At 41.3% G+C, this 27,729-nt stretch overlaps 2 protein-coding genes across 2 annotated transcripts in view; one reads left to right on the top strand and one right to left on the bottom strand.

The window, feature by feature from the left end:
- Positions 1 to 16,878, bottom strand: part of CRYL1 (crystallin lambda 1) — a 50,907-nt gene extending 34,029 nt beyond the window's left edge. Inside the window, exons 1-3 of the mRNA XM_088522285.1 lie at positions 16,833 to 16,878; positions 14,823 to 14,930; positions 6,589 to 6,715 (exon numbers count right to left, since the gene is read on the bottom strand). Of these exons, the coding sequence (XP_088378411.1) occupies positions 6,589 to 6,715; positions 14,823 to 14,930; positions 16,833 to 16,864 (267 nt within the window). The 5' untranslated portion in view covers positions 16,865 to 16,878. The remainder of the gene's footprint in view (positions 1 to 6,588; positions 6,716 to 14,822; positions 14,931 to 16,832) is intronic.
- Positions 16,879 to 22,336: 5,458 nt separating this feature from the next.
- Positions 22,337 to 27,729, top strand: part of IFT88 (intraflagellar transport 88) — a 42,878-nt gene continuing 37,485 nt past the window's right edge. The window contains exons 1-5 of the mRNA XM_088522235.1: positions 22,337 to 22,401; positions 24,441 to 24,536; positions 25,495 to 25,557; positions 26,259 to 26,315; positions 26,941 to 26,994. Coding sequence (XP_088378361.1) covers positions 24,447 to 24,536; positions 25,495 to 25,557; positions 26,259 to 26,315; positions 26,941 to 26,994 — 264 coding nt within the window. The 5' untranslated portion in view covers positions 22,337 to 22,401; positions 24,441 to 24,446. The remainder of the gene's footprint in view (positions 22,402 to 24,440; positions 24,537 to 25,494; positions 25,558 to 26,258; positions 26,316 to 26,940; positions 26,995 to 27,729) is intronic.

The raw sequence follows: 27,729 nt of genomic DNA, 5'->3' as shown, positions 1-27,729 counted from the left end.
TTTAATGAGAGGGCCCAGATTATTGTCAGTTGATGTAACTATAAAGCAATAAGTAATACAAAAAATGGCCATTTACATTCATTGGCTGCGACTTCAGCTGCGGACTCCCTCAGAGTAAGGGCAGGCACATGCTGAAATAAAATAGGGGCAGAAAAGGAATCCCATCACATAACGTTTTTAAGAGCAGGTTAAACCATTTTGACAAGCATTTGTCCAGGCATGACCAACCCTGCCCTAGGGCTGGGGTTGGGTTAAGTAACCTCTGCAGTTTCTTCCAGCCTGATTTTGGACAACTCCATAGTTGGTAGGCCAAAAAAACTAAAGGAAAACCTTCTAATAAGGGCAGGATCCTCTCATATGCTGTTCATATATCCAGAAGCAGAGGACAGAGTGAGGAGAACCCATATACAGACTTAATTATGATTCATAGAGTATGAACTTGTTTCAACTACATTTTGAATTGGAAATCAGAAAGTGTTTTAGAGCAAATCTACAAGTGACTGGCTTTTGTATTCTTGAGCTCATATATAAAAAAGCTTTAATTTAAGCTAATTAAAGCTAATTCTAGCTTTAATAAAGCTAGAATTTAATCTCAATGATCTACTGCCTTTTAGTTTGTGGGTTTAATTTGATAGGTAGCAGCCATAAAGGATCAGTTAAAACATTGATATTTTAGGCTAATCCACTTAAAAGAAAAAAAGACTATAATTCCCTTCATATCTAAAGATTTGACAGCTATTCAAGTGACTTGAATGTATTAGTTCATACCAGTGTGAAATCTGATGCTTGCTAAATCACTAGCTCTTAAGTGAAATCAAAGAGTCTCTACAAACACGATACTGTACAAGTAAATACCACTCCAGTGAGCTGAAATTCATCATTTAAGATGGAAACATTTTGTACTTTTCTGTAGGTCAGAAACGTGCACTGGACTGGACTGGAGCAACAAAAGTTACTGCCACTGTACATTGCTTTGAGCAAATCTGCTTTACAGATGGCTGATCAGCCTTTAATTCGTAGGAAACACAAAACAGCAGTTGGGGAAGCATTGGTTTTCAGAACTACATTATCCAATTCAGAGTCAAAACTTGCAGATGTGGGGGATCTGCTGTTGTTCTGTTTTTTGTTTTAAAAAAAAAAAATACAAAGAAAGCGTCACCTAAGTCAGGATCCTGATATGAAGAGATGTGTCTTTTGCAATGAGGTTCACAAGTCTGACAAAACCTTCAGCAGAAAGACAGGTTGAATGGTCATGTTTGTAATGGTAGACAATTACAGTGTTAAACACCAGGATAGATGTGTTTTAGAGTGTTAGGAATGAAGGATAAAACTCCACTCATACTAAAATCAAAAGGAGGGTCTACACAATACATTTATATATATATTTGGATACTATTGATCAATCAGCCCTCCAAGCAAATTCTATATTAGCACTTGACTACACTTTCAAATAGGCTTGGCTCAGTTCAGAAAGGACGGACCGACCATCTGACCTAAAGGATGGGCCTGTCTATGATCACACATTCCCACTTTAGTTAGAAAGTAAGTGGTCTTCTGGGGCTTAGTTACCCCAAAAGCACCATGTGTCAGTTCCTCAATTCTTCTGTTTTTTTCTTTTTTTTTAAAAAAAAAAAAAGCTGCTGGTCAGATGAGAGGAGATTTAGGAAAAAGCAGTAGAACCAGCTGTAACTGCAAAGCAAAGGACTGGAACCGACAAAAAGGTACAATTAGACAGTGCAGGAGCAACCAGTTATCAGGGAGCTCTGTGGGTGGCACTCAAAGGAGCAGTGTCCCAGATGGAGGCTGGAAATGGGAGTTAGTGAGAAGAAGGGCAATTCGAGCTCGGGAGGAGGTGACAACCACAGCGCCGCGGGGGTGACACTGGCAGGCTGCTTCCCGGGACACCGACTCTCACTTCAACCCAAACACAGCCATTACTCTGTACAACGGGATCATGAGAGCTATTAGAGCCACTTTATAAAATATTTTGCAGCAAGAATCTTTGAGCATAGATTGTTTCAACCCTTAAATCTTCCCCAATCCCCTGCAAAGTCATCAAGGCAGTTAGCCCATTTAGAATCAGCTGCCTTAGAAGCTAAAATGCAACTTTGGTGCTGTTAAGTGCTTAAGGTAAATAGGATAAAGCCAGGCCTAGGGTTATATTTACCTAGCAGGAAACAATCAGGCCCATGTTTACCTCCCAGTACTCGGGGCTGACCAGCTAGTCCAGAAGCAGCTGTGTCACTGCAGCCGTCACACACTCGGCCCTTCAGCAGCTTCCCAGGCACAGAGGTACCACACTGACAGAGCCATACAGCTTCCCAGGCCTGATCATCCCTGGCTTCCATCCCACCAGCTCCTGGCAGCTGAATTCAGCTTCCTTGGGAGCTAACGACAGACACCCCCTCCCCTCTGGGAGAAAAAGGGGTCCTGAAAGCCCTGGAAAACAAAAGCTAATGTCTGCGAAGTGCTACCAGGAAAACTTCAGATTTAAAGGTAAGTTTCTCTGACAGGAGCAATGAAACACGTACCATCATGTCAGGACTCCCAAGTCAAGGCTTGTATCATATTTTGAGGCACCTCCCATCTTTCTGAAAGCTCTTTTTAAGCTGTAACATTTTTTTTCTAGATAGCTCAACCAGAGAGACTGAACTGGCAGCAAGATCCAAGATGGACCAGGCTGAAGACATCTTAGCATTACTATTACCAGTTTAAAAGAGTTTGCAGGTGAAGTAGGGGGATGTCCAGCTCTTTCTAAAGAAAAAAGGCAAAAATAAAATAAAATAAAATAAAATAAAATAAAATAAAATAAAATAAAATAAAATAAAATAAAATAAAATAAAATAAAATAAAATAAAATAAAATAAAATAAAATAAAAACACAGTTCTGAGGCTTTTAGGCAAAGTTCTTTTAAAAGAAGGAGGAAAAAAAACACAAGAAAACAAAAAACCCTCCAGAGAATTGACTCAAGCATTGCAAACATCAAGGAACTTTTCAGTTTGAAGTGGACCAGTCTACAGAGCTGAAATTTGAAAAAAAAAAAAGTTAAGATTTAACCAAGTGAAATCTAGTGCAAAGAACTGCAGTTCTCATGGAAGTCCATGACAAGTTAATCAGTAGGTCACATCATTAAGCAAGAAGAGTTTTGCCCTCTACAATCAACTACCATTAATGTAAATTATTTTATATGTATATACATATAAATATGCATACACACTTGTACTCATAAGTTACAGCTAGGCCATTTTGCCCTTCCAGTTTCAGAGTTAACTATTGGGTCACTTTTCCAAAGTATCACACTGTTCATTTGGCCATGACATAGCCAATTCACTGCTGAAATAGGAATCCTTATTCTGGGCTCCAAGTCTTTTATATCTACTTTTTTCCCCTTAAGTACAAATAGCAAAGACTAGCTTAAAAAAAAAAAAGTCCACTTACATTGCATATATACACTCAAAGTGTACAGTATACACTGTTTAGAGGCAAAACTTGATACTGTCGTTTGAAACTGAAGAGCTAGTGAGCACTGCTGCCAAGGTGCCGTGCCTAAAGGCTTGTTACCATCCGGTGCACTGCATCTACTTCATGCAACTTTTAAAAATATAATTCAATTAACAGCAACATGCTGAAATCTATTAATGCAAAGGGAACATAAAATAGTACTGGGAAGCTTGAGTTACCACAGGCAGATTGCTGTTATCAAGGTAATTCAAACACTATCACCGCAACATTGCTGCCTTCAGCTATTACAGAGAAGCCAGATTCTTCTCAGACGTTCACCGTGGTAGGAAGGGAAGGGAAATTCCAACTCGGAATTTTACAATGAGGGCAATCAAGCATTGCAACGAGTTATCTAAAGAGGCTAAAAGTCTTCTTCCTGCAGATCTATAAAACCCACTGGACATGTTTTGAGCAAGCTCATCTAAGCTGGTCCTACTTAGAGCATCGGGTTGAAATAGATGATATCCAAAGGCCACTTCCAATCCAAATTACTGATTCTGTGACATTAGCCCAATTTCATAGATCAGGTAGTTAAAAGACACCATGAAGGGAAAAAAAAAAAAGAGAGAGAAATGCAGCTACTAAACACACGAAGGCAGCCTTCACAAAGCTGAAGATGTACCCAGATGAAGATGGCAGTCAAGGATTGTTATTTTGAAAGAGCACGGTAAAACAAGATAGAAAATGCCCACTGACAGTGATATAAAATTGCTCGCTTGAAATCAAACCAAATATACACAGAGAGGTGATAAAGCTGCATCATGTTTGCCACTCAAAATGAGCTTCACAGAAATCTTGAACTATGACTCCGTAAGCCTGATGTCTGTCAAGCCAATCAGGAGAAAAGAGCAGCACTGAACGAATGGCAAATAAATGGAGAAGAATCAAAACAGCCTTTAAGGGAAGCCCTGACTCATAGGCCTAGCAGAATTCTTTAAAGGAAGCAAAAAGCAAGAGAATAGGACTCAGTCCATGTGAATTTCCAAAACTAAGTCTTCAACACAGCCCTTCACTAAAGGCTTTCAAGGAAGTTATCCAGCCATGTGGGAGATAAGAGGTCCTTTAGGGGATAGTAATTGGCAAAGGGACAGCAAACAGAAGGCAGTCGGCTCTTGCTCAGTGGGAGACGCTGACCAGTGCAGATTCAGAGATCAGTGCTCTTTGCTACACTCATTCATAAATGACCTGGCAGACAGGTGGGCAGTGAGTAAACAGGCCTGGCTCACCATGTTGTCAGTGCTTGTCATTGCTACCCCAAACATCTCCAGAACTTCACAAGAGGCGCTAGATAATAAATTAAATTTAGTCAAGGTAAGACATACGCAAGTGAAAACAGTAAAATGCAAAGGCCAGCTCTCATAGTTTGCCACTGTAAAAATCTATAGCGCATTCGCGTCTTCACTACCATGGGAGGCTTTGCTCTGCCTCCTGATGCACCAGGCCAACTTGGGAAAAGCGAAAGGCCTGGAACCCTGTTGCAGTTCTCCAAAGCCTTCTGAAGACAGGGAGGCTGTTTTATGTCAAACTAGATCTCAACAAATTCAAAAAGAGGGTGAGTGAATATGACAGGGGTCTCAAAACCCTCAGTAGGAATAAACTCTTTGCTGTCTGAATTCTGCCTTCCACTAGAAAAGTTAGAGCACGTGAAGCCAAGCTAGCAGGACACAGGATTTAAAAAAAATCTTGCTGCTGATTGGCTGCTTAGATACTAGACAGTTGAGACTGAAAGGAACTTCTGGAGACGACCTAGTCCAAGCTCCCTGTTCAAACAGGGTCACCTAGAGCCTGTTGGCCGGGGTTGTGTCCAGATGGCTTCTGCATATCTCCAAGGAAGTCAACTCCACAACCTCTCTGGGCAGCCTGTTCCAGTGCGCAGTCCTCTACACCTACACTAAATAAGTTTTTCTTCATGGTCAGAAATTGTTCTGAATGGACAACAGCATTCTGACTCAGGAAATCAATCGGCTGCAGTGGTTGGACACTGAAAGGCTGGGAGAGACTATAAGGAGAAAGCAACCCCAGGCTGCATTGTTCTGCTGAACGGGACAGCTCTGCCAACCATCTCTAGCTCCAAGACCAAAGAGCAGAGAGATGCACACAGTTGTACTGAGATCAAGTAACAGATATCTACAGTACCTAATACTCAACACTAAGTCTCTCTTGCACTGCATGCAGTATCCTTCATTTGTCCCTTTTTGCTCTTACTATTATTATTAGTGATATGCTATAGTGCAGAGTGGTAGATTTATACTCTGGAGCAGAATAAATTGCAAGTCCTGGAGTGCAGCATACATACATGCACACAAACATGCATAGCATTCATACATACACAGTTAATAGTGCAGCTGGAATTGAACTGGGGGCCCATTTAGTGTATGAGGTGCCAAGTCCAACACCAACTTATCCATATTGTCTACTGTAAGTGGTCCCTTCTGCCACCGTTCCCTGAACTGCCCACATCAATGAGCTAAGCAACCAACTGCTAAGCAGCACAGACTGCCAGGTCCAGGAACTCAGCCTGCTCCCCAAACTCATCTTGCTCAGCCCTACATACTGACCTGATTTTAACTCTCTGATGTGGATAGCTGCTTTGAGCAGTTTTCTCCTTCCTTTGCAAAGCACCCTTTTGACACCCATGAAAAGCACTTTTGGCAGAGACACGGGACACACTCCACAGCACTAAATTTGGTTGTGTCTGAGGCCCAAGCAGAAAGGGCTTAAGTTTGAGCACTGTCAGAACAGAAGCCACCCCTGGGCAGAGCCATTTTCCCTGCGTTATACAGATAGCTGAAGAAGAATAAATAATTTTTAGTCCTAGCACTAATGTGTGTGATGTTGCCTAAAAGAAGAGCTCTCCCTGAGAGATTCCTGCCCACCTCCCTTCTACATTTCATTCTCTAACAGCTACAGTCTCATCACACACGGAGATCAGCAAGTCACTCCAGCCTTAGCTAGGGTCAGTTGTTAGTCATCCAGCACAACCAGCCCCAGGGAATCAGGAGCTTGTACTCTCCTATATGCACCTAGTATATAAAACAACCTGATTGCTGCTCTAGCTTGCTAGGAGCTATTGAATCTCGGCTTACCTGAATGAAAGTAGCACCCTCTACTGCTGCCTTCAGGTCTGTGCAGCCGCTAATGAGAGCCAGCTGCTGCTCCGCACTCAGAGCTCCTTTCAGGAATCCCGACTCCTCCAGCTCCTTCATTTGTTTGCTGATAGAAATAACACACACACTTCAGAATTTATCATTTTAAAGTCACTATTAAAAACTCCTTAATAATCCAACAGTGCTATGTTATTTGCCATGCCACTGCTTGGACTCAAAAATATAAAGGTTGATTTCAGTCATGAATCCTTGCCTACTCTACTGCCTCTACTTTCTTACCAGATTTCTCATGTCTTCGAGCATGGATGGCTTTAGGATCTATTCCTAATCCCAAACCTGTCATCACCACAAACCCATTTTCACTGGTGCAGGATCAGCAAGGGTTTTTCTTCTCATATGTAATGAAGAAGTTATTCCTCTAGTTTTGCAAACAGATCTTTTGTTGTAAAGTGTTTCTTCTTCTTCTTCAAGAACAATATTTAACTGTACTAAAGAAATGTATATACTACAGGGCTGAGTCATTCCTAAACAAAAAAATCACACCAGTGTAAGTAACAACTTCAAAGCAAATACCACAAAATCTGAGTAGTTACTAAATTGAGTTCCAGAGCCTAAACTGAACAAAGCAAATGTGTATTGTTGCTGTCCCTGGCCCTGCCACCCTCCACAAGAAGGATTCTGTGCAGATCCAGCCACAAAAAAAAACAAAACAATATAAACCAAAACTATACACGCTTTTTCAAAACACTTTTCAAAAACTATTCAAATCATTTGGAGGTGCAACTCCCCACGGATTAGGTGGGATTAAACTATCTGATAGTGATTTACATGAAATTATTTCATTCAGCCAGTATAGTTAAGGTTGTCAGTTAATACAAACCTACTCTGAGCCTTCATTTATTATTTAGCAAAAAATGCTCATTCTGAAGATGAGAGAAAATTCAGCTAATAATTAGCAGAGGCAGGAGGGATCCTTTGCTCTCCCTGCCAATCTAGCTTTAAAGCTGTGGCTTCTTCTGGGAAGTTTTCTTACATAGTAGAGGAATTGCATTTGCCACCAAACTGGAGGGGGAAAGAACTGGAGCAAACAACAAAGTTTTGTAGCATGACCAAGTTACAGGATTTGTGCAATTCCACATAGCTGCATATGGAAACAACCAAAGATCCCTCAGGTGTTTCCTAAATGTGGCACTTGGGCATATATGCTGGTCTTCACCAGGGACTTTAGGCACTGTGTATGTTACACGCGGCAGAATTTACCTCCTTGGAGAGGCCCAGCTAAATTCAGCCATAGGTGCCCAGAGGTGCACCAGCCCTTACCGTGCCTGCCCAGGTACGCTCCAGGACAGCACTCCCTCCATGCCCTCCAGCGAGGCAGCTGCTGGCACCTTAACATCAGCAATCAGCAATCCTAAACAGGTCTATCAGACTGGCTGCCAGCAATCAAGTGATTTATGAAAACTATATATTTTTTTAAGTTAAACGCTTCTCAAACAACATTTTTAAGTTAATTGAAAGCAAGTCTGTACAGTCCTGGGCAGTCTGCTCTAGGTAAACCTGCTTGAGCAGGCAAGGTTGGACTACATGATCTGTAAAAGCCCCTTCCAACTTCAACTACTCTGTTATTCTACGCAGTATCGAATCCATAGATCCAATAAAAATATTAAGCTTTCTCCTCCAGATTTCCTGAGCAAAATGAATGGGATTCATCTGACCTCACCTGTCAACACGTACATGCATTTCAAATGCATTTGCCCCATCCTTCTTAGGCATCCAAGTATGCAACCCACCTCATAGTATGGTAGAAGTACCTACGTACCTATTTCTCCCCAGTCCCTAAAGAGCAACTCAGCCTGAGATATTTAGACTGCAGTCTACTGAAGTCATCAAAGATAAAGCTTACAGAAGAGAAGGATAGAATTTAAAGATGATTCAGTTCCTACTAAATCAAACAGAAACAAGTCAAACTTCAGCAGTGACACACCAGGCCCTCAGGTCTTCAGCTTGAACTCATGGCTCAGCTAACTTAACCACCAACTTCCTGAAAATTACGATTTTATTTCAGTAGTCAATGTAATTGTGCTGTGTCTAAGACAGCACATACACTTACAGGCTCTACTAGTTTTACCAGAGCTTTATAAAGAGGTCTTAGGCACCTGCAGTTTGCAGGTTGCTTTGTGGCTCTCTTTTCTACTCGAAGTAGTGGAAAAAGGAACATTTGTTTCCCAGTGAACAAGCCAGGTTCCTAGTATATTTTTCTGACACCAGTATCTTACCCTAGAGCAACCCCACTAACATCAGTATAAGGTGGTCATGGTGGATACTTAGGAATAATCAAAAAGACTCCTGGATTAGCACAATAGCCAGAAGAGAAAAGTACCGTTGTACCAATACATTTGTATTGGATTTGTGTTTAATATCCTGAAAATAACAGCTGAAGCTCTATCTGAAATAAGTAAAGGTAACACTGTGTATTCCAAGACAGCATACATGCACTTATTTTTGTTTCCTAAAGGCTAACTCCTAAAAGCATTAATTTTTTCCTCTTCAAGGTGCTGCTGTTGTAGCTAACCGTTTCTGGACATCAAGCTCTAACAATTTTGTTTTATAACAATCACAGCTAACCATTGACCATGTTTTTTACTAACTTTTGTGAAAAGCACCAAAAATCCCATGATTAACATAACTGACCATCATGCTAACTGTTTCAAATTACTATAGTTATTGTTATAGTTATTGTGGATTACTTATGTAAGTGGATTACTTCACTTTTGGCCTACCCTATCAGGGTAAATAGCCAGGTACTGTACTGTTTACATTGGACAACAGCTTTGAAAAGGCTCAAGTCACTCTTAGCTGAAGAATGAGACCCTAAGTCACAGTCATTTCAGAGACTGCTTGGTTCTGTCACATTTGCTTCCCTGGAACTCCTTAGGAATGCTAGCTTGTCCTAAAATCTATCAATCTATGCATATCAAAACTCAAGCAAAGACTTTTGTTAATAGCTTTCTGCCCATTTTCTGACTATGCATTTATGGTTTAATAAATAGATAAAAGTCCTTTCACAGCCTAAGCTAAACTAGTCAGATATTGCCTTCTAGCAACATTTTTGTTTAAGAATATCTCAGGGAAAGATATGTGTCCAAACACAGCCTCCTCCAGGCAGTGCCACAGAAACCACAGCAGGAAATCTATCAAGTTTCTGGTTCACTTCCTCATTTGTCTCCTTGATAATACACCAATCGATGGCTAAAAAGCCCACATTTCTGGCTTCATGAGAAGTGATAAGAACCAGGAAGCTTCAGGTCTATTTTCTAAGTTGCAAAGGTATAACTTGCTGGGCAAAAGTTCCCTCTAAGAGTTACAGCTCATTAAAGGCAACTAGTGCCACATCTCTAAAGGAAATGGGGTCTGCAGCATCCCGACTTCTGATCCTTCATGTTTTTTGAGATGAGATGGTAGGAAACCAAGAACCCAGGAGGTCTTGACTATCAGTTCCTCAGAAGTCCATTTCCCAGGTGCACTTGCTTAAATCCAGCATCTTCTAGCAAAATACTAGTTTTAACAAATAATTTTTACTTGAAAAGACCACCACAACAGAATTACTCTCTTCTTAGAAGAACCAGGTGAAATTTTGTTCACTTGCTGTGTGCTATCACACCTGCTTCATCCTCCCCAGCCCCTGAAACTTGCACCATCCACAATAGCCAGTGGATGGCTTTAAAAAGGCTAGTGACAGACTATAATGTGGCTTTTGCTTTTCTCCCACAAGCTCCTTCAGAAATTCTCAGTATCTGCCTCCTGTTCTATTCTCTTCCTTCTCTGCCAAGGATGACATTTCTGCTTTCTATCAGAAATCTAGTTATTTAAGTCCATCCAACAGGAAACATAAATAGTGCATTTCTTCAGTTTTGGCCTTGCCTCTCAGGAAATTATTTTTTGGTCCTCTCCACTAATAGAGTTTTATTGCCTCTTTAGTTGCTCTGTTCCACAAAAAAATTTCTAATCTTACAAACACTAAATCCTCCTTATATTCTATTTAGGGTATTGGTTTGCCAGAAAAGTGTAGGCAAAGGAAGGTGCTTCCCCTGACACTTTATCATACTTTAAGGCAGATAATATGCCGGTTTATAGAGCAATACACTACTGACCTCTGCTGGATGGCTATTTTAGTGACAACAGAGACTTCAAGATCATTGTCCCAAAGGCTGAACACTAATGTTGGGGCCACCCCAGCTGTTGGGACCCCCCACAAGAGCCTCAGCCTGGAATTTGGTCATGGGCACAACTTGAAGGATTTGACTAACAGTCTCCTAAGGTCATGGTACCAGCTTGCTATCTACTAACTCCTGATAAATGAGAGGGTATCTGGGCCGGTAAAAAATAATCACCAGCCCCAAATTTCAACCCTGAGGCATAGGGATTTCCATGCATCCCATTATTATTACAGCAGGGAGAAATGATTAAAAGGGAAAGGAGCACTTACAATGCCTGCAGGGACTTGGCTGTACAGCTTTGAGACCTGGCTAGCTCAGAAACAGCCTGGGGCACAGAGAGTATGAGCGTTTGACCTACTGCCAGCAAGCAAGCAAGCCAACAAGCCCCAAAGCACCTCTTAAAACACAGACACACTCCTTAAAATCTCAGGAGTCACCGAAGTCTTTTAGACTCTTCTGAACCACAGACCTGCAGTTATTACTTCTGTCACGGTGGGGGCCCTGTCCAGTGCCCTTCACTTTCTTGGAAGAGCTCGGGAACTGATTTCTTCCCCAGTGAGAAGGTGCCTGCAGAGAACTGCTATTCTAGGATTACTCTGATCCCTCCATGGAGCAAGCCTCAGACACTCTATCTACTCCTTCATATATACTTTGTTCTAAAGCTGCAGTATCTAGGGGTGAAGGAGCATGTTAAAAGGACTGGATAGTAAAAGGGTAGTAAAGCAATCAGCAACCCACCTAGAATCATACTCCACTATGGTTGGAAAAGACCTTCAAGATCATCAAGTCCAACCATAGGCCCATCCCCACCATGCCTGCTAAACCATGTCCCTAAGTGCCTCATGTACACGTTTCTTCAACTCTGAAAGGGATGGTGACTCCACCACTTCCCTGGGCAGCCTGTTCCAATGCTTGACCACTCTTTCCATGAGGAAGTTCTTCCTAATATCTAACTTGAATCTAACCTGAACCTCCCCTGGCACAGTTTGAGGCCATTTCCTCTTGTCCCATTGGTAGTTATTCTGGAGAAGAGACTGACCCCCACCTCACTACAATCTCTTTTCAGGCAGCTGTAGAGAGCGACAAGGTCTCCCCGGAGCTTCCTCTTCTCCAGACTGAATAATCCCAGCTCCTCCGGCCGCTTCTCCTAAGGTTTCTGCTCCAGCCCCTTCACCAGCTTTGCTGCCTTCTTTGAACTCGCTCCAGCACCTCAAAGTCCTTCTTGTAGTGAGGGGCCCAAAACTGAACACAGGGTTTGAGGTGCTGCAAAATATCATGTTTCCACTGTATTTAGCAATCCTTACCAGCAGCATAATTATGGAAGTATTTTAAAGAGCCTAGACATTTCAAAAAGTTTTGCAAGTTTTTTATGGTAGGTAGAGCATACACTAAATCGTAAATATGTATGTAATACATATAGTATGAATTAGGGTTACTTTCAGGAATGAGGCATTACTTGTTCTTCTAGTTCTCATAATTTCTAAGTTTAGTAATCTTATTTTCAAAGCAAAATCAGTCGCACTTAGAACACAGCATAACGGATAGGAAAAGTTACATTTTCCAAGGCAAGTTACTTAGGTTTTTGAGAGACCAGGTGTGGCATAAAACTGTTTATTAATTTCTGTCTTCAACAAAAGAGAGAAAAATAATAGTTTGTTCCATTAGAACAGACCCTGGTTAATAATGCTGCTGGTATATCCAGTTCAATCCAATATGCTGTTGCTGTGCCAAGGCACAAATTGACATGTACCTGTAAAAAATTAAGTAGGTAGTAAATCTATCACACCAAGTCAGGCATTAGCAAACCCACTCATTTCCTCTGCTTAGCTGGTCTACTGGTTTTGTGGCAACTTGGTAAGTATTTCCGCTTGTTTTCCTTTTGACCCCAAGCAGACATTGGAAGAACCAGAGTACATTTGAGATTTTCCACAGTGATTCATGCAGACTGTCATTATCAACATAATTCCCTTCCAGTCGCAAGCTCAGTCTTCCAGCAGGACCACACATGTCTGCTCCCGGTACACCGGCAAGCGTTGAGTTCATTAGCTTAAAGAACCCTTAAACACCCTTTTGAAACTCGGTTTTGTAACTTATTGTTCTGGATTTATAAAAGTTAATATACTAAGAGTCAATCACATAATACTTATGTTTCATTCCTACTCAGTTTGAAATAAAGTGACCCTTGTTCACTATTCAAATTCACCTTTTTCTTTGTTAAAAAAGGTCCTCTCTGTACCCTACTTCTGAACATAAAAATAATACACTAAGAGCATGAATTGCAAATGAGAGTGAAACAAAGCTCCTTTGAATACTAAATCTATTGAGATGTTAATTCCAAGAACTTCCCTAAAAGCATTAAGGATTTGAAGAGACAAAGGAAAACAAATCCCAGCTAGTTCACAGAGAAGTAGCTACCAAGGGGCTTTGTCAGGCAGCTTCAATGGATGCTCCTCTGCTGCTCTCTGGCGAGGGATTCCCTCTACTTCAAAAGAAGAGTAACCCTGCACAGTGATCATTTCTATTCAAGCTCTAGCTCTTACACAGTAAATCAATATCATATCAGTAAAACACATGGACTTATAGCAGACTTTGCACTACAAAGTCAGTGTGCAGGGGGAGAAGAGCTCAAGTTCAAGGGTATTTTGACAGACATAATCATTAAGTTGAAGAAACAGCACATCTTGTTCCTGTCACAAAACCTATGTTCCTCCGAAACTAGACATGTTAACTAAGATCTTACAACAGCCAAGACGTATAGCTTAATTGTAAGTTGAGTTAAGGCAAATGCCTTCCTTGAACGCCTATGGGCCAGCATATGCAGCATTCAGTGACACATCGAAATACTTCCCCACCATCACATGCCATTTTATGCTTTTCTTTTCCAAGCCAAAAGCCTTGTAAAGCTAAAGTCCTCACTCTGCTTTAGAAAGTTCTGCAGTCTGCATAAGTAGGTACAGTGATCAACCCTATTTTTTCTTATTTTCCTACAAATAATCTAAATCTCTCAACCATGAAAGCAATTCTGCAAAACCAAAAGTGTCTGCTATTTAGTGCTATTTAGGCTTAGCAACAAAGATGTTAAATTTGACTAAAGCCTTCCCAGAAACAGAAGCTGGGGGAAGATGGAGGGGGCAGGGAAAGTTTTCTGGGAGATGGCTGTTCACCTTTTTTACCATTCAGCATCTTACTGTCCTAAAACTAGAAGCCAAGTGGGGAGCCAGGTTCAAAACACGCAAAAGGAACTCGCTCCTATGGGAGTGAGTAGTAAACCTGTAGAACACAAAGTCCTTTGGCGAGGAACCAATGGGTTCAAAAGAAGGTTAGAGAAATACCTGGAAAAGAGCTAGTCAGAGTTACTGAACAGACAAGGCCTTTGTGGGCCCTGTAGCTTGGCGCAGGGCAGGACTTAACTCGGAGCTCCATCGCCTACCTGGAGCACGAGGCTTTAGCCGTAGTGCCACAGGGCAAAGAACTAGGACTATGAGCAAACTGGCTCACACCAATACATTCAAGACCCCAACTCTGCTCCTTATAAAGCAGATTCCAGGACTCTACTTCAACTGATCAGCACTTGTATCTTTAGTAGAACTAATATCCTCTTCTTCTCCAACCCAAATAACATTATTTTTTCAGCTATAGAGAATACTGTTAATTGTAGTGGGGCTCCTTAGCAACCAATATTAGTCTTCTTCCATTTTGAATGAGATTTTGTTGTCCTTCTACACAAAAACCTTTATGCTTGTGTATTTTAATCATAGTCTATTGATAGTCTAATTGTGTTACACATTATTACAAGAATTTGAAACCAAGCTCTTAAATCACTACCTATAAAATTATTTAAAGTGTTCTTGAAAACATGATCTAGAGATCTGGGAACATAGTTTTTCTGATCTTAACAGAACTTCCTTCAAACAACAAGACATGGTTCTTCATCCTTAATTACAGAAATCCCACAGATTTATTTCAGTGCCAGTTATTGCAAGTCAGGTGACCTACCGAATGTTTTCCAGTGCGCCTGTTATCTGCTGTTGCACAATATCATAAAGTTTCACTTCGAAGCCTGCAGCAGCAAACATCATAGCCCAGCTGCGACCAATCAGTCCACTGAAAAAGAAATCAATGTTAGCCAATTAATGAAGAAGCAGAAAGTAAAAATAGAATTTGGACTCTGCTCGCTATTTTGATGAACAATTCGGTTACAGAGGAAAAAAAAGACTCGCTACTAGTTATATGCCCTTTTGCTAACTCTACAGCAACTTCTCAGAGTTGGGGAAAAGATAATGAGAAAAAAAAAGGAAAAAAAAAGAACAGTAGAATTTGAAAGAGCAAGAACTGCTACTTTTGGACCTTGGACACAAGTATCAGTCTCTCCCCCACCTGTAATTCTGTCCTGTAGTCAGTTTATGGAATCATACCAAAAAGTATTTTTGGCAGACTCATTTGTTAATTTCAAGGCATGAAGACTGACAGCAGTCCAATGGTCCAACAGCTTGGGAACCTTCAGAGATGATTGCAGGAACAAAGGTCCAGCTACTTCACTTGCAGGTCCACTGCAATTCTGGCCATACCCTAGGAATGTGAAAAACTTGGCTTTGGGGCTACTTTTGCACCCATCCAGGTCTAGCATCACCCTTACTTTTAGATGAGGCACCCTACCATCCTGGGGGCCACATGGTGGGGTGCCATCTTTTGGTGAAGTCTTGCCACCTATAGCGCATTATCCAGAAATGTAAGGAAGAAACTTAAAGGAGCCAGTAATTTCCTCATGTCTCTCAAAACAATGCACATTTTAACTTAGTTAGCTTTACAGCAGACAAGCAACAGACCAGATCAGAAAAGGAAGAGAAGAAAACAGGAACAAGTTCAGCACTTAGATTATAAGAAATGAATACAGAACAAAAATAGAATGAAACAGGAAACACAGGAAACAGCAGGAATCAGTGGAAATATGAGACAAAAAACACTTAGTGAACCTTTGCATTTAGTGTTGCTAAGTGGACAGCAAGCTTCCTTAATTCAGTGTTTGAAAAATGAAAAAAAAAGATTCTTTTGTTTTGGTATGTTTTGAGATTATTAGGTTTTCTTTCAAATTATCGAATGTACAAAATAAGGCAATGAAAGACAGCCAACTATTCTAGCTCGCACAACACCGATACTGCAACACGATCTTGGTATTTTGATCCCAGCAGGGCTCTTTCTGGCACGCTGGGTTCGGTGCTGAAGCGTTGGCCGCCGCCGGGGCAGGACTCTCTGCTCGCCCAGGCCGCTCTCCGCTCGCCCAGGCCGGCCCTCGCAGGCCGCAGCACCGCGGGGCCGCCTCTCCCGACGCCTCCACGGCAGAGGGGCGCTCGGTAGCACCGAGATCTGTCACTGTCACATGACGGCAGCGGGACACGTGTCTCCAGACCTCAATGGTGTCAGATAAAACTTGTTGCTGCCTAAGGCTAAGCAACGCTGGCAAGCGCAGGTAGGTTATTGCCTCACGGAACTTTTGTCCTTTAAAATTATTGTTCAGGAGTTTCAGCTTAAAGAGAGGAGGAAGCACAGCTCACTCACACACATCTCAGACACTGGCATGTCCCAAAGCCGGACTCAGATCCCTCCGCTGTTTTTTTCCACTCACATAAAGAACATAGGGAAGCAGTGAAGGGCTGTCTGCAATTACTGTAGAGGAAGCACCCACATTGCACAACACGGCAGAGCCCTCGGGGGCCAACCTAAAGCAGCACCTCGCAACGAACCAAGGGCAGCAGGAGGTCCCGGATTTTGGTAGATCTTATCTAGACCCCTAAGCGACGCTCCCTTCTCCCAGATCCACCTCCTCCCGGGAGCTTCCCGGTGCGGAAGCGACAAGCTCGGGCGCCCGGGACTCCCCGGTTGCCCTCGGTTAACACCTCTCGGCGACACCCGGCGGCGACGCGCCCCGCGCTATGGCCGCAGGCCGCAGCTCCCGCGCGAGCCCCGCGGGGCCGCCGCGCTCCTTCCGCGCGGAGGCGGCGCCGTTACCTGCCGACCACGGCGACGCGCGGCGGCTCCATGGCGGCACCGGCGGGACGCGAGGGCGCCGCGGCAACGACCTCCCGGCGCGCGCTCCCGCCGCCGCCGCCGCGATGTCACGGCCGCCCCCATTGGCTCCTGCGACGGGCGCTCCCATTGGCTGCCCGGCACGCCCCTCAGCGGCCGCTCCGCCGGCGCGGAGGTGGCCGCGCTGAGGTGGCCCCGTCGAGAGGCCCCTGTTGAGGCGCCTCTATTGGGGTGGCCCCGCTGAGGTGTCCTGGGATGATTCCCAGAGAAACCCGGACACCTGTGAGGGCGTGCGGGACTTGGCGTCTAGAGCCTTCTTTGGAGAAGCAAACGTCATCCCATCCCATATCACACTTTGCCCGGAAAAGATCCAGAACACGACAAATTCCATTGCTCTCCATTTCTCCATGAGGAGACAAAGGAATTCCAAAGCAAAGCCCCCAACTCAAAACCTTTTTTTTTTTTTTGCTTTATTATTATTGGAAAAAAAACTTTCTTCTCGCATTAAGAATAAATAACATATCTTTGTTGACCTTTTGTCCAAATGTCTTAAGAAATTGTGAAAACATGTGACTTTATAAAGGTCAACATATTTCATTAAGCTGTAGTATCTTGTTCCTCTTAGAGTCCTGCACTACATTTTTTTTTTCCCCCAGTTCTGGGTAGTTTCTGGATATGTAATCTTATTCCAGATACTCCTGAAAAGAAGCAAAAGTTAACATTATAAAATGAATATTTGTTATTGAAGATTCTATAACTTCTATAACGGAACTATCAGATATTTTTATTCTAAGTTTTCTTGTGTTTCTGGCTTTCACTAAAAATCAGTTAAAATTTTAATATATTTATTTCAGGACTGCTCAGGAAAAAGTAGAATGGATCTCTGGGTTATTTTTTTCCTGGTTTCCAAGAAAAAAAATGGAGCATCTATATAATCCTTTTGTGTGTCCATTCCCTCACCAGTGCTTTGCTAATTTCAGCAACACCTAACAAAGACCTAGAGATCTCAAAAACACTAAATTCCTGATGGTTTCATGAACACTAGTCATCATGCTGTGGATAGAAAACCAAACTGCTACCACCTTAACCTCACAACCTTAACCCGCCCAGTCACCACACGTGACCTGACACCTACCAGCAGTTACAAAATGCAGGTGGAACCAACAAGGAGATAGAAGAAAGTGGGACACCAATGTGCAGGAATTCAGGATTCACTAGTTCTGCTGCTAACTCACATAGAAAGTATTATTTTGTGATGCAGCACATACCAGTTTTGCTTCTCTGAAGAGTAACTCAAAATAGCACTGCATGTATTATGAACACAATTAAAATTAAATTTTTGCGTTCATAAATTTAGTAAAATTTATTTCCTTTAGTATGTCATTTATGTAAATTTAATCAAAGCATAATTGAAGCAATGGATACCTCTTTTTTGTATAAATTTTTACTTTAAAAAGTCTCTAGAATATAAACCTAATTTCTTCTAGGCTTGGGAAATATGGTTTTAAGAACAAAGGGACTATCACCACCGTTTGTAAAGTCTTATCAGTAATTTCAGTCTTGTCTGACCTTCACATAATCACAGAATCACAGAATGGTTGAGGTTGGAAGGGACCTCTAGAGATCATCTAGTCCAACCCTCCTGCTCCAGCAGGGACACCTAGAGCACGTGGCACAGGGTGGCATCCAGGCGGGTTTGGAAGATCTCCAGAGAAGGAGACTCCACAGCCTTTCTGGGCAGCCTGTTCCAGGGCTCTGTCAGCCTCACAGGAAAGCAGTTCTTCCTCACATGGAGTCAGAACTTCTTGCGTTTTATGGTACACATATTCCCTACTGTTTCTGATGACTGAGACAGTAGATTCTCAATTGCTAAGGAAATAACAGATCAGAAGAAGTCAGGAAAAAAAAAAAGAGGTTTGCAAGAAGAAGAAATATAGAGAATTAACTTCTCAGAAATGTAGGTCAAGTGAAAGAAAACAAGATATTAAAAAAAGAAAAGAGAGTGAGGGACAGAGACTCACTCTTCCCTCTCCTGCACCTCCTATGACAAGGGCAGAAACCTTAAGCCAAGAACTCCCAAACTTTGCAACATTCTGGGCTTCATAAGGGAAAGAAAAGTGGGGTTCATATTGTCAACAGAAGAGGCCTGAGTGAAGCAAATACGCACTCACCAGCCTATATAATCTTCAATGTCCAGCAGCAGCCAGAGTAGACCTGGCTTGTTTTTTTGGGAGCTGCAAAGTTGACTCCTCCATGGCTTGGGTGTCCATGTCCACCAGCCCACGTGTGCAGGTGACACCTGCTATTGGCTGCGGAGAGAAGGAGGATTTACGGCAAGGGGAGGAGCAGAACCGTGTAAAAGAGTGTAGTTTGGCCAAAGAGAAATCGCCAGAGTTTCCTGCGAGCAGCAGGAAGGGGGCGTGGGAAGGAGCTGCAGACATGGGGCCCCTTGCAGGCAATGCAAGAATCACGCGTTTCTAAAATACAATATGTTCTTACCCCAGCTTTTGGCATGGGATGAAAACAGAGGCATAGTTCATCATTGTTAAATATTAAATGCAAAATATTATTTTAATAAGTTACTTGCTCACCAGAGCAATCCAAAAGTACATCTTAGATATAAAATACTATGGTACATTGCTGCTGACGTTATATTACTGGTTCAAAAAACACAATGGGTTCAAATGTGGTGGCATTTAATTGAGTATAATAATTTTTGTGTCTGTTTTGTAGAGTTGAAGCTAATGGTTTGCATAATGCAATTATAGCTAGCAATTACATTACAATTCTGCTGCATTTACAACTGATTTTAATTATGTCCATGACTTGTGCAGTTTATTCAGATAGTCATTCACAGTGGAAATGATCTGGTGAAAATATTACCAATATTACTGAAAAAGGTGATTCCCAAAGCAGCTTTCTGCAGGAATTAACATGTACATATTAATAAAATAGATATTACAAGAACTAGGCAAAAATATGATTTAGCAAAAGTGGATGGAATTATATATATTAGTGTTGAAAATACCCCTTAAGAAGATAGATTTGCCAGTTGTAAATGCCTTTCACACTGCAATATATTTGTTATTCATAATGCACTTCTTATATTTTGTTATATTGTATGTAATTGATTTATCTGTCTTCATAGAGAGTAGATTGTGAATTAGAGCAGAATTATGTTATTTTCCCTTTTTAGAGCTTTTTAGAAATAGTTGTTTTTGGAAACTTTTGTTTTTTGAAAACTGGAAAAAAGATTATAATACCTACACTGGTACTACTTTTGATAACAGAGGAAAGTAACATGCCGTAGTTAACTGTTGGTACTGGTGAAATACATAAGCCCACTAACCAGCTGAACTCTTAAATTACAAGTAGAGAAGAAAAAGAGTTTCATTTGAAGCCTTTTTTTAGTTAATTGCCATTTAAATAAATTGAATTAGCATTACCTTTAATTACCATTAAACACTTCTAAATTTTTAGCTAAAAAAATAACTATTTGAAAGGTTAAGTATTGAGAAGGTTATAATTTTAATAATATTATTTTTCCCCCTCAGCAGTCTTTTAGAGGTGTACTGAGATGATCTCTTCTTTTCAAGAGGAATGCTGTTAAATGCAGCTTTACTGCCCCAGTAGATAAGCTGAAATGTCTGCATGACACTGCAAAACTTCTGAACACTTCATCAGTCCAAAATTCAATACTAGAAAATTACTCACTCTTCAAAGTTTTTAATGGGAGCATTATTTTTTTAATCCAGACCATTTTCTAAAAGCATATTAGGGGCTTATAAAACAAGCAGTTAAACTAAAAGAGCAAGGGTAAGGTACACGCAATCACTATGACGAGCCAGCTGTGGCCAGCAACCCCTGAAACCAACTCAGTAGCTGGAACAGCTTGACTCCTTACTTGCAAAAAGATACTGCTCACCATGCTTTGAAAGCCAGGGAAAGTTCTCCTGTTAAAAAGCACAGTTTCAGGTCTCCTCAAACTGCTATTACATTTTCACAGAATAAACTGGATCTTGAAGAATAACTGGACAAAAATCTGATCAATTTTTCACTTTGTTTCAGTTGTACAAACAGCTAATTTGACTGAAGGCGGAGGACTGATTCAGGGCAAGAATGAAAATCAGAAAGGTGAGAAAAGTGATTTTCACCTGAAGTGCTTGGGAATTTGGTTAGGCTATTTACTGCTTTCCAGTAAAGACAATTGCATCACATAGGTTTTTCCTGTAGCACAATCTGGAATTAGCTCTTCTTAAACCTAGTGAGAAAGGTCCAGTGTTGTCACAGAAGAGCCTAATATTTCCGGGTTAAATCTTCATACATTAATGTCTATTTATCATATACTTCATAGCACATAAAACCATTTGTAGATTGATCCACCTTCTAAAAGCACAGGAAAGGCCTGTTGGGACTCAAGGTTGTTGGGAGGATTTCAAAAGCAGAAGCGAGGTGGACCAGGAGGTATTTCCAAGCCACTCGGGCAATGTGGGTATACGTAGCTGTGCCAAGGCCTGGGTCCAGGCACTGCAATCAGCTGTCTATGAAATTGTTAAAATAACCCAACCACCGCATTAGGTAATTTTCATTCTTCCAAACAATTTCCAATGTGGTTTAGGAGTTAACCGCAGCCAGGGACCATTCCTTATAGCTGTTTTCAGTGTGTCCACTCATATTTTGGAGGGTAAGAGAGCTTCATAACATGAAAATATTATGATAAAACATGAAAGTATTATGGCAACATTATTGCCATAATACTGACATAATATGGTCATCATACTGGCACTGTATTGTTTACAAGGATAGATATAGATGCCCTGACTCCTTAGCATGGCCTCCTTCCCTCCAGTGCCCCAAATAATTGGACCAAAATACGTTCCACACCACTATACGCAAGTCCTGGATGTGGACAAGTTCTTTCCCCATTATGCATCTCCTGCCTCAGTCTCAATGTGTCTGAGAACACAGATAATCTAAAAGCCATAGGTTTAAATTTATACGAGGGATCACTGGCAGAAAATAGGAAAGTGTGTGTGTGTTTATTTATTTATTTATGCCGAAGCTTATCATTTACAACAGGCAATTCACCTTAAAAACTTGCCCAGCTAGGGTGTGTTACTCTGCAAAATACTTGTTATGAAACATTTCTACATGGAAAGAGTGGTCAAGCATTGGAACAGGCTGTGCAAGGAAGCGGTGGAGTCACTGCTGGCAGTGTTCAAGAAACACTGTAGATAAGGTGCTTAGGGACATGGTTTAACAGGCAGAGTGGGGATAGGCTTGATTATCTTGCAGGTATTTTCCAACCATAATGATTCTGTGATTCCAGAAATTCCAGGTATAATATTATATGTCCAAAAGTGTCAAGTCTAAACTTTCAGTATGAAAGTGGTTCATGCATGGAACCTGAACAAGTTAATGCAAGAAGTGATAATGTGTTAATACGATTTTGTTGTCTTTGCTTCCCTTGTTGGGAGCTGGAGGAGAAAGACCTTTCACTCATATTCACTGTGCCTTATCTCTTATGAAAGAACTTTGAAGCTGCAAGAAGGTGAGCAGCAAAAAGCCCTGACTTTGCATAACGCTCATAAAACCTGATCATGCAAAGAGTATTCTGAGCAACTATGTACCATGCAGCGGCTTTGTAGCTTTCTTATGCTATTAGCAAAGGGCAGTGGGGACAGGTTGCAATTGGGCTTAGAGAGCTCTTTTATCTCTCAAAAATATTATAGAGTTCAGAGATCTCTCCTCTGTTCTCCTTTTTTTCCTTATAGTTATGGATCACTGCAGAGTGCGATGACTTGCTCATCAGCTGGAGAACCTGCCAGAGAAAGAAAGAACCTGCCAAGAGAAAGCAGTAAAAATGGCAGAATGATTGAATTTATCGAATTGTCTTTTCTTCTTCTTCTTCTTTGAAGACTTTGGGAGGGTTTGTTTGTTTGTTTTTAGTACAGCTTAAGAGATTATGGCAGGTGAAAATCTTTATTCACTTTTGGGTGGGGAGACTTGGCGGTTTTGGGTGATTTCTCAGTTTATGTGACCACTAGTCCCTGAGACACCAGGTGATGCTGTTGAGCACCCAGTGAGTCTCACATTGCTCTAGTTTTGGGTTACCCTTTGGACAGATGAGGAAAGCACAGAGAGAAGCAACCCTTGTTTGTACTTCCCCCATACGACAACGACATATTTTTTAATGCACACAGGCTCCCCCTTTGGGAACATGTTTCTCCTAACCCAGAAAACATATCTGTTCATAAGTGTATGTAAAAATGTTTGTGGGATCAGGTCAGAGCAAGTCCTAGAACAATCAGAAAGAAGTCAAATTCACTTCACATTTAGCCCTGGTTTCAGTGACCCACACTGATTCATTGGGGGAAAAAAAATGCCCCGAAGAGCTCAAAGGGGTAGTTTTTGTCTGAAGGGGGGTTTGGAGGTTTTGGGGGATTTGTGCCACTCACCGCCACCGCCACCAGTGAGGCTTTGGGGATGGCAGAGTTCTGTGGCTGTTTAATTTTAGAAACTTTGTGGCTGTTTAATTTTAGATACTGGGGGAGGGTTGGCTTTTTATTAACCCCGAGGCTGAGGCCTGGGAAGAGGCGCCCGCGGAGAGCAGGGCGCGCCGGGCGAGCCCGCGATGCCCACGCGAGGGCAAAGGCTTCGCGGCCCGCTCTGCGCATGCTCCCCGCCCCGCGGCGCGCATGCTCAGGGGCGGCCACGCTCCTGTATCCTAGCAACCAGGCGCGGGGCATTAGGGGATCGCGTCGCTAGGTGCCCCTCTTGGCAACGCGGGTCGGGACCGTGGCCGAGAGCGTGAGGAGGCCCCGGGGCCGGGCGGCCTCCCCGCCATTCCCGTACCGGGCCTTGGTGCGAGAGGGAGGTGGGTGAGCGGGCGGGGAGCAGGCCGCGAGGCGGGGCAGCGGGCTGGGCTCGGAGCGTCGGTCGGTGCCTCCAGCGAGGAAGAGGCCGCAGTGTGAATGCGACCGGTATTAGACATCCTTAGTATCTCTGAAGAAAGATGCTGAAAAGCAGGCGTCTTTAATTCCAGATTTTTAAGCATTGCTTCAGCAGAACTGCCAGACTTATGTAAAGAATTCTGCAAAGAGAGAATATTTGCAGTCATGCGGGTATCAAGACAGAGGTGAAGCCTCATTTGGTGCTAAAAGTGATACCTGTTGTTGGGTGCTATGGCCCAAATAAGAAAAAAATCAAATTTAAGACTATACAGGAACTTTCTCAAATCTGAATTATCTGGGAATATAAAAGTACTGTTCTGAATACTGTAATTACTTGTAAGGATCATTTGCTTGTAATGATGACTATGTCTGTTTAAAAGGAGTGTTAAAAGTTTGTCACAACAAAGGTGTAGGTGCCTGTCAGCCTGGTCCTATGGAGTGGTGCCATTTAATATCAATAAAATCCTAGCTTTTTTGAGTATTTATGTTTTCTTAATATCAAAGACAGATAATGTAAACTAAAATTAAATCGGAGCTTTTTTGAATTTATAAACCTTGTTATTATCTATATTTTACATTTTTAAGGCATATATAATAATGCTGAGGTAATATTGGGGATGTTTAATATTTTTCACAGATAAAAATGATGCAGAATGTGCACTTGGCTCCAGAAGCTGATGAAGATGATCTTTATTCTGGATACAATGATTATAATCCCACCTTTGATACAGAGGTAAAATATTTGCTCTTCCCCCTGCTCAGTGAATAGGATTACTTTTTAAATACAAAACAAGAATATGTAGCTGTACTTACATGCAAGTATACTGCTGCTTTAAAGTCATTTTTTTCCTTCATTTAGCGAGAAATACATGAAGCTTTCAATATATGAATATGGCATACATAAACTCCAGAGGGTTGTGCTGTTGCTCAAGGAGACCTGGGCAGGCAGGAGAGCTGGGCAGGGGGAACCTCGTGAAATTCAGCAAAAGCAAGTACAGGGTCTTGCAGCTATAGAGATATAACCACTGACAGCAGGGCAGGCTGAGGTTTGACTGCTGGAAAGCAGCTCTGTGGAGAAGGACCTGGGAGTCCTGGTGGACAACAGGGTGACCATGAGGCAGCAATGTGCCCTCGTGGCCAAGAAGGCCAATGGGATCATGGCTGCGTGAGGAGGAGCGTTGCCAGCAGGTTGAAGGAGGGGATCCTGCCCCTCTGCTCAGCTCTGGTGAGGCTCCACCTGGAGTATTGGGTGCAGTTCTGGGCTCCCCAGTACAAGAGATAAATGAAACTTGTCTTGACTGTGAGGGTGACTGAGCGCAGAAATAGGTTGTCCACAGGTTGTGGAGTCTCCTTCTCTGGAGATCTTCCAAACCCACCTGGACATGATCCTGTGCCATGTGCTCTAGGTGCCCCTGCGTGAGCAGGGGGGTTGGACTAGATGATCTCCAGAGGTCCCATCCAACCTCAGTCATTCTGCAACTCAAAGTGAAAGAGATAGTGCAAATAATGTAGTTACTTATTTGCAGTACAACCTATCATTTGATAATCTCCAAGTCAAATGTTTTTGAAGAGTACTTACCGTTTGCCTATCTGTTTTCAGTACTCCTTATGTTGTGGAATTGTGGCTTTGGGTGCTGCGTTTTGTGGCGGTAGAGGATTGTTTGGTTTATTTCTTTTTCTCTTTTTTTCAGGATTTGGAAAATGATGTAGCTTTTCAACAAGCAGTGAAAACAAGTCATGGTAGAAGACCTCCTGTAAGTATATTTTAAAAGTTCTCTGGAGTTCTAGCTCTAGGGTTTGCTTTCTCTAGGCTTGCGTATTTCTTGTCTTTTTTTGGTGTTGTCTACTGCTAACATGCAAAAAACGTGCAAAAAAAAGCTTTATTTTCATGAAAAATAAGTAGAAAATAAGCAGAGCACAACTTTTATTAATTTGTGAAATTAGTCTAGCAAGGAATTTTGTCAGGAAAAATATATTCGTGTTTGAGCAAATGAGTTGAAGGCTGATTAAAGAGCAAAACGAGGTTCTAGAAGGACTTTCTGTTTAATATTCTATTCATAGAGCTGCTAGTCTTGGCAGATAATCCTCCTAATGATAAGGAACTAGCAAGCCTGAATTACAAAGTAGCCTTTGCTTTTTTCTGATTATTTTTTTCCTCCATTTTCACAGAATTTACATTCATTTGCTGCAGCTTAAATCTTGTATATATTTTCAAAACAAATATAAAGTTAGCATGTACATTTACTTTGCATATATATCTTTGTGTCTAGAGAAGAGCTGTAACTGTTCTGGTTACTGTTCCTTATTCACAGATCAATATGGTTCTGCAATAATACTCCTTATATCAATTTGTAAGCACTATTATTTCTAGGAATTCACTTTAGAGTTATTAGTCTTCTTATGTAGTCTAATAACACGTGGTGGCTTTTGCTTTTTCTCTCTTTTTTTCGCTCAGATGACAGCCAAAATTCCAGGTACATCAGCTTCAAGACCTGTGCCTACTGCATTTGGGGTAAGTTTTGTTTGCTGTTATATTCTCAAATACAGTGAGATGTTTGACTTAAATATAAATAGCATTAAGCCTTTGCATGAAATGATCTCCTTTTATGATAACATTTTCTGCCAGTAGACTATATTTATTGTTCAGTTTGTAAGAGCATGCTTTTGGATCAAGACAGAATTCACCAAAATTGTTGAATTGTAGAATTCACCAAAAATCTAATTAAAAATATATTGCTCTTAGTTTTTAATCTTGTGTCAGCTGTACTCGGAATCTTACTGCAGTATCTTTTGCATGAAATTTACTTGTTCTGTTTTTTTTTTTTTTTTTTTTTTGATAGTAATTCAATCATTTAAATTTAAACTATTAAAATTTAATACTTTATTTAATTTTACATTGAAGACTTTTATGTTTTAACTAAAAAACAGTTTTCGTGAATTTGTATTAACTGAACTGCCTGAGAAATTTTTTAAAAATTGAAAAAACAGTTATATTGAAGATCTATTAATAATAGGAATTCTACTATGAACTTCTGTGAGCATAAGATTGGGCCTTAAAACTCAATGGTGAAAAGTCTTACACACTTGTAATGCTTTGTGAACGGTAGAGTTAATCGCATTATTTTTTGTTTTGCTAGTCAAAGGCACCATTGACTTCATCTATGGGAAGACCCATGACAGGAGCTGTACAGGTGAAGGTTTAATATTTACATTTTATCTGGTCTCAGAGTGATGACGTTTTCTGACATTTTTGGATATTTTTAATACAAATATTTTAAAATAATTGAAATAAAAATACTCCGTTTTAGCTTGTACTTTGTTTTTCAAAACCACTACTGTGAAAAAGTGTGAGGATTTTGTTCTGTGAAAGTTTTGTTTGAGCACACAATAGGATGTAGCACATCTCAAGTGTTTCTTAATACTTATCGATATGCAATGAATAACTTTTCTTTAAACAGGAAGAGAGGTAGATTCTATTTTCCCTGGTTTTCTAATATGCTTTAGCAAGAAGTATATTTTTTATATATAAAGTTTTGGTTTCTTTCTGTTAAACACATGGTTTAATGTAAAATATGTCTACACTCGCTGTCTATTCCTCTGTATAGGCCCAGGTAGGAGTCAAGATTGTTAAATAAGTTGTCATGTGGTGGGTCTTGTGTTGGGAGGAATTGTCTGGTAATAAGAACAAATTTTCGCTTTATTTGTGCTACTTTTTTCTTAGATCAAGTAAAAGATTCTGAACCATAATTTCATAGGATTCTCAAACTGTACTGTCACTAAAAAGAATAAGAAAAGAAACCCACAAAATTCTGATTTCTGAACCAGTGTGACAGACAGTAAGATGCGGTGCACTCTCAATGGTTGATCTCAAGATCAACCATTCCTGAAAAGAATGTCTAAAAATGAGAGAAAAATGCAAAATATAA

Source organism: Tinamus guttatus, unplaced genomic scaffold (assembly GCF_059628265.1).
Source record: "Tinamus guttatus ecotype Peru unplaced genomic scaffold, ASM5962826v1 Tinamus_guttatus_pri_ptg000150l, whole genome shotgun sequence".
Taxonomy (NCBI): Eukaryota; Metazoa; Chordata; class Aves; order Tinamiformes; family Tinamidae; genus Tinamus; species Tinamus guttatus.
This window is presented reverse-complemented; position numbering and strand designations above follow the sequence as displayed.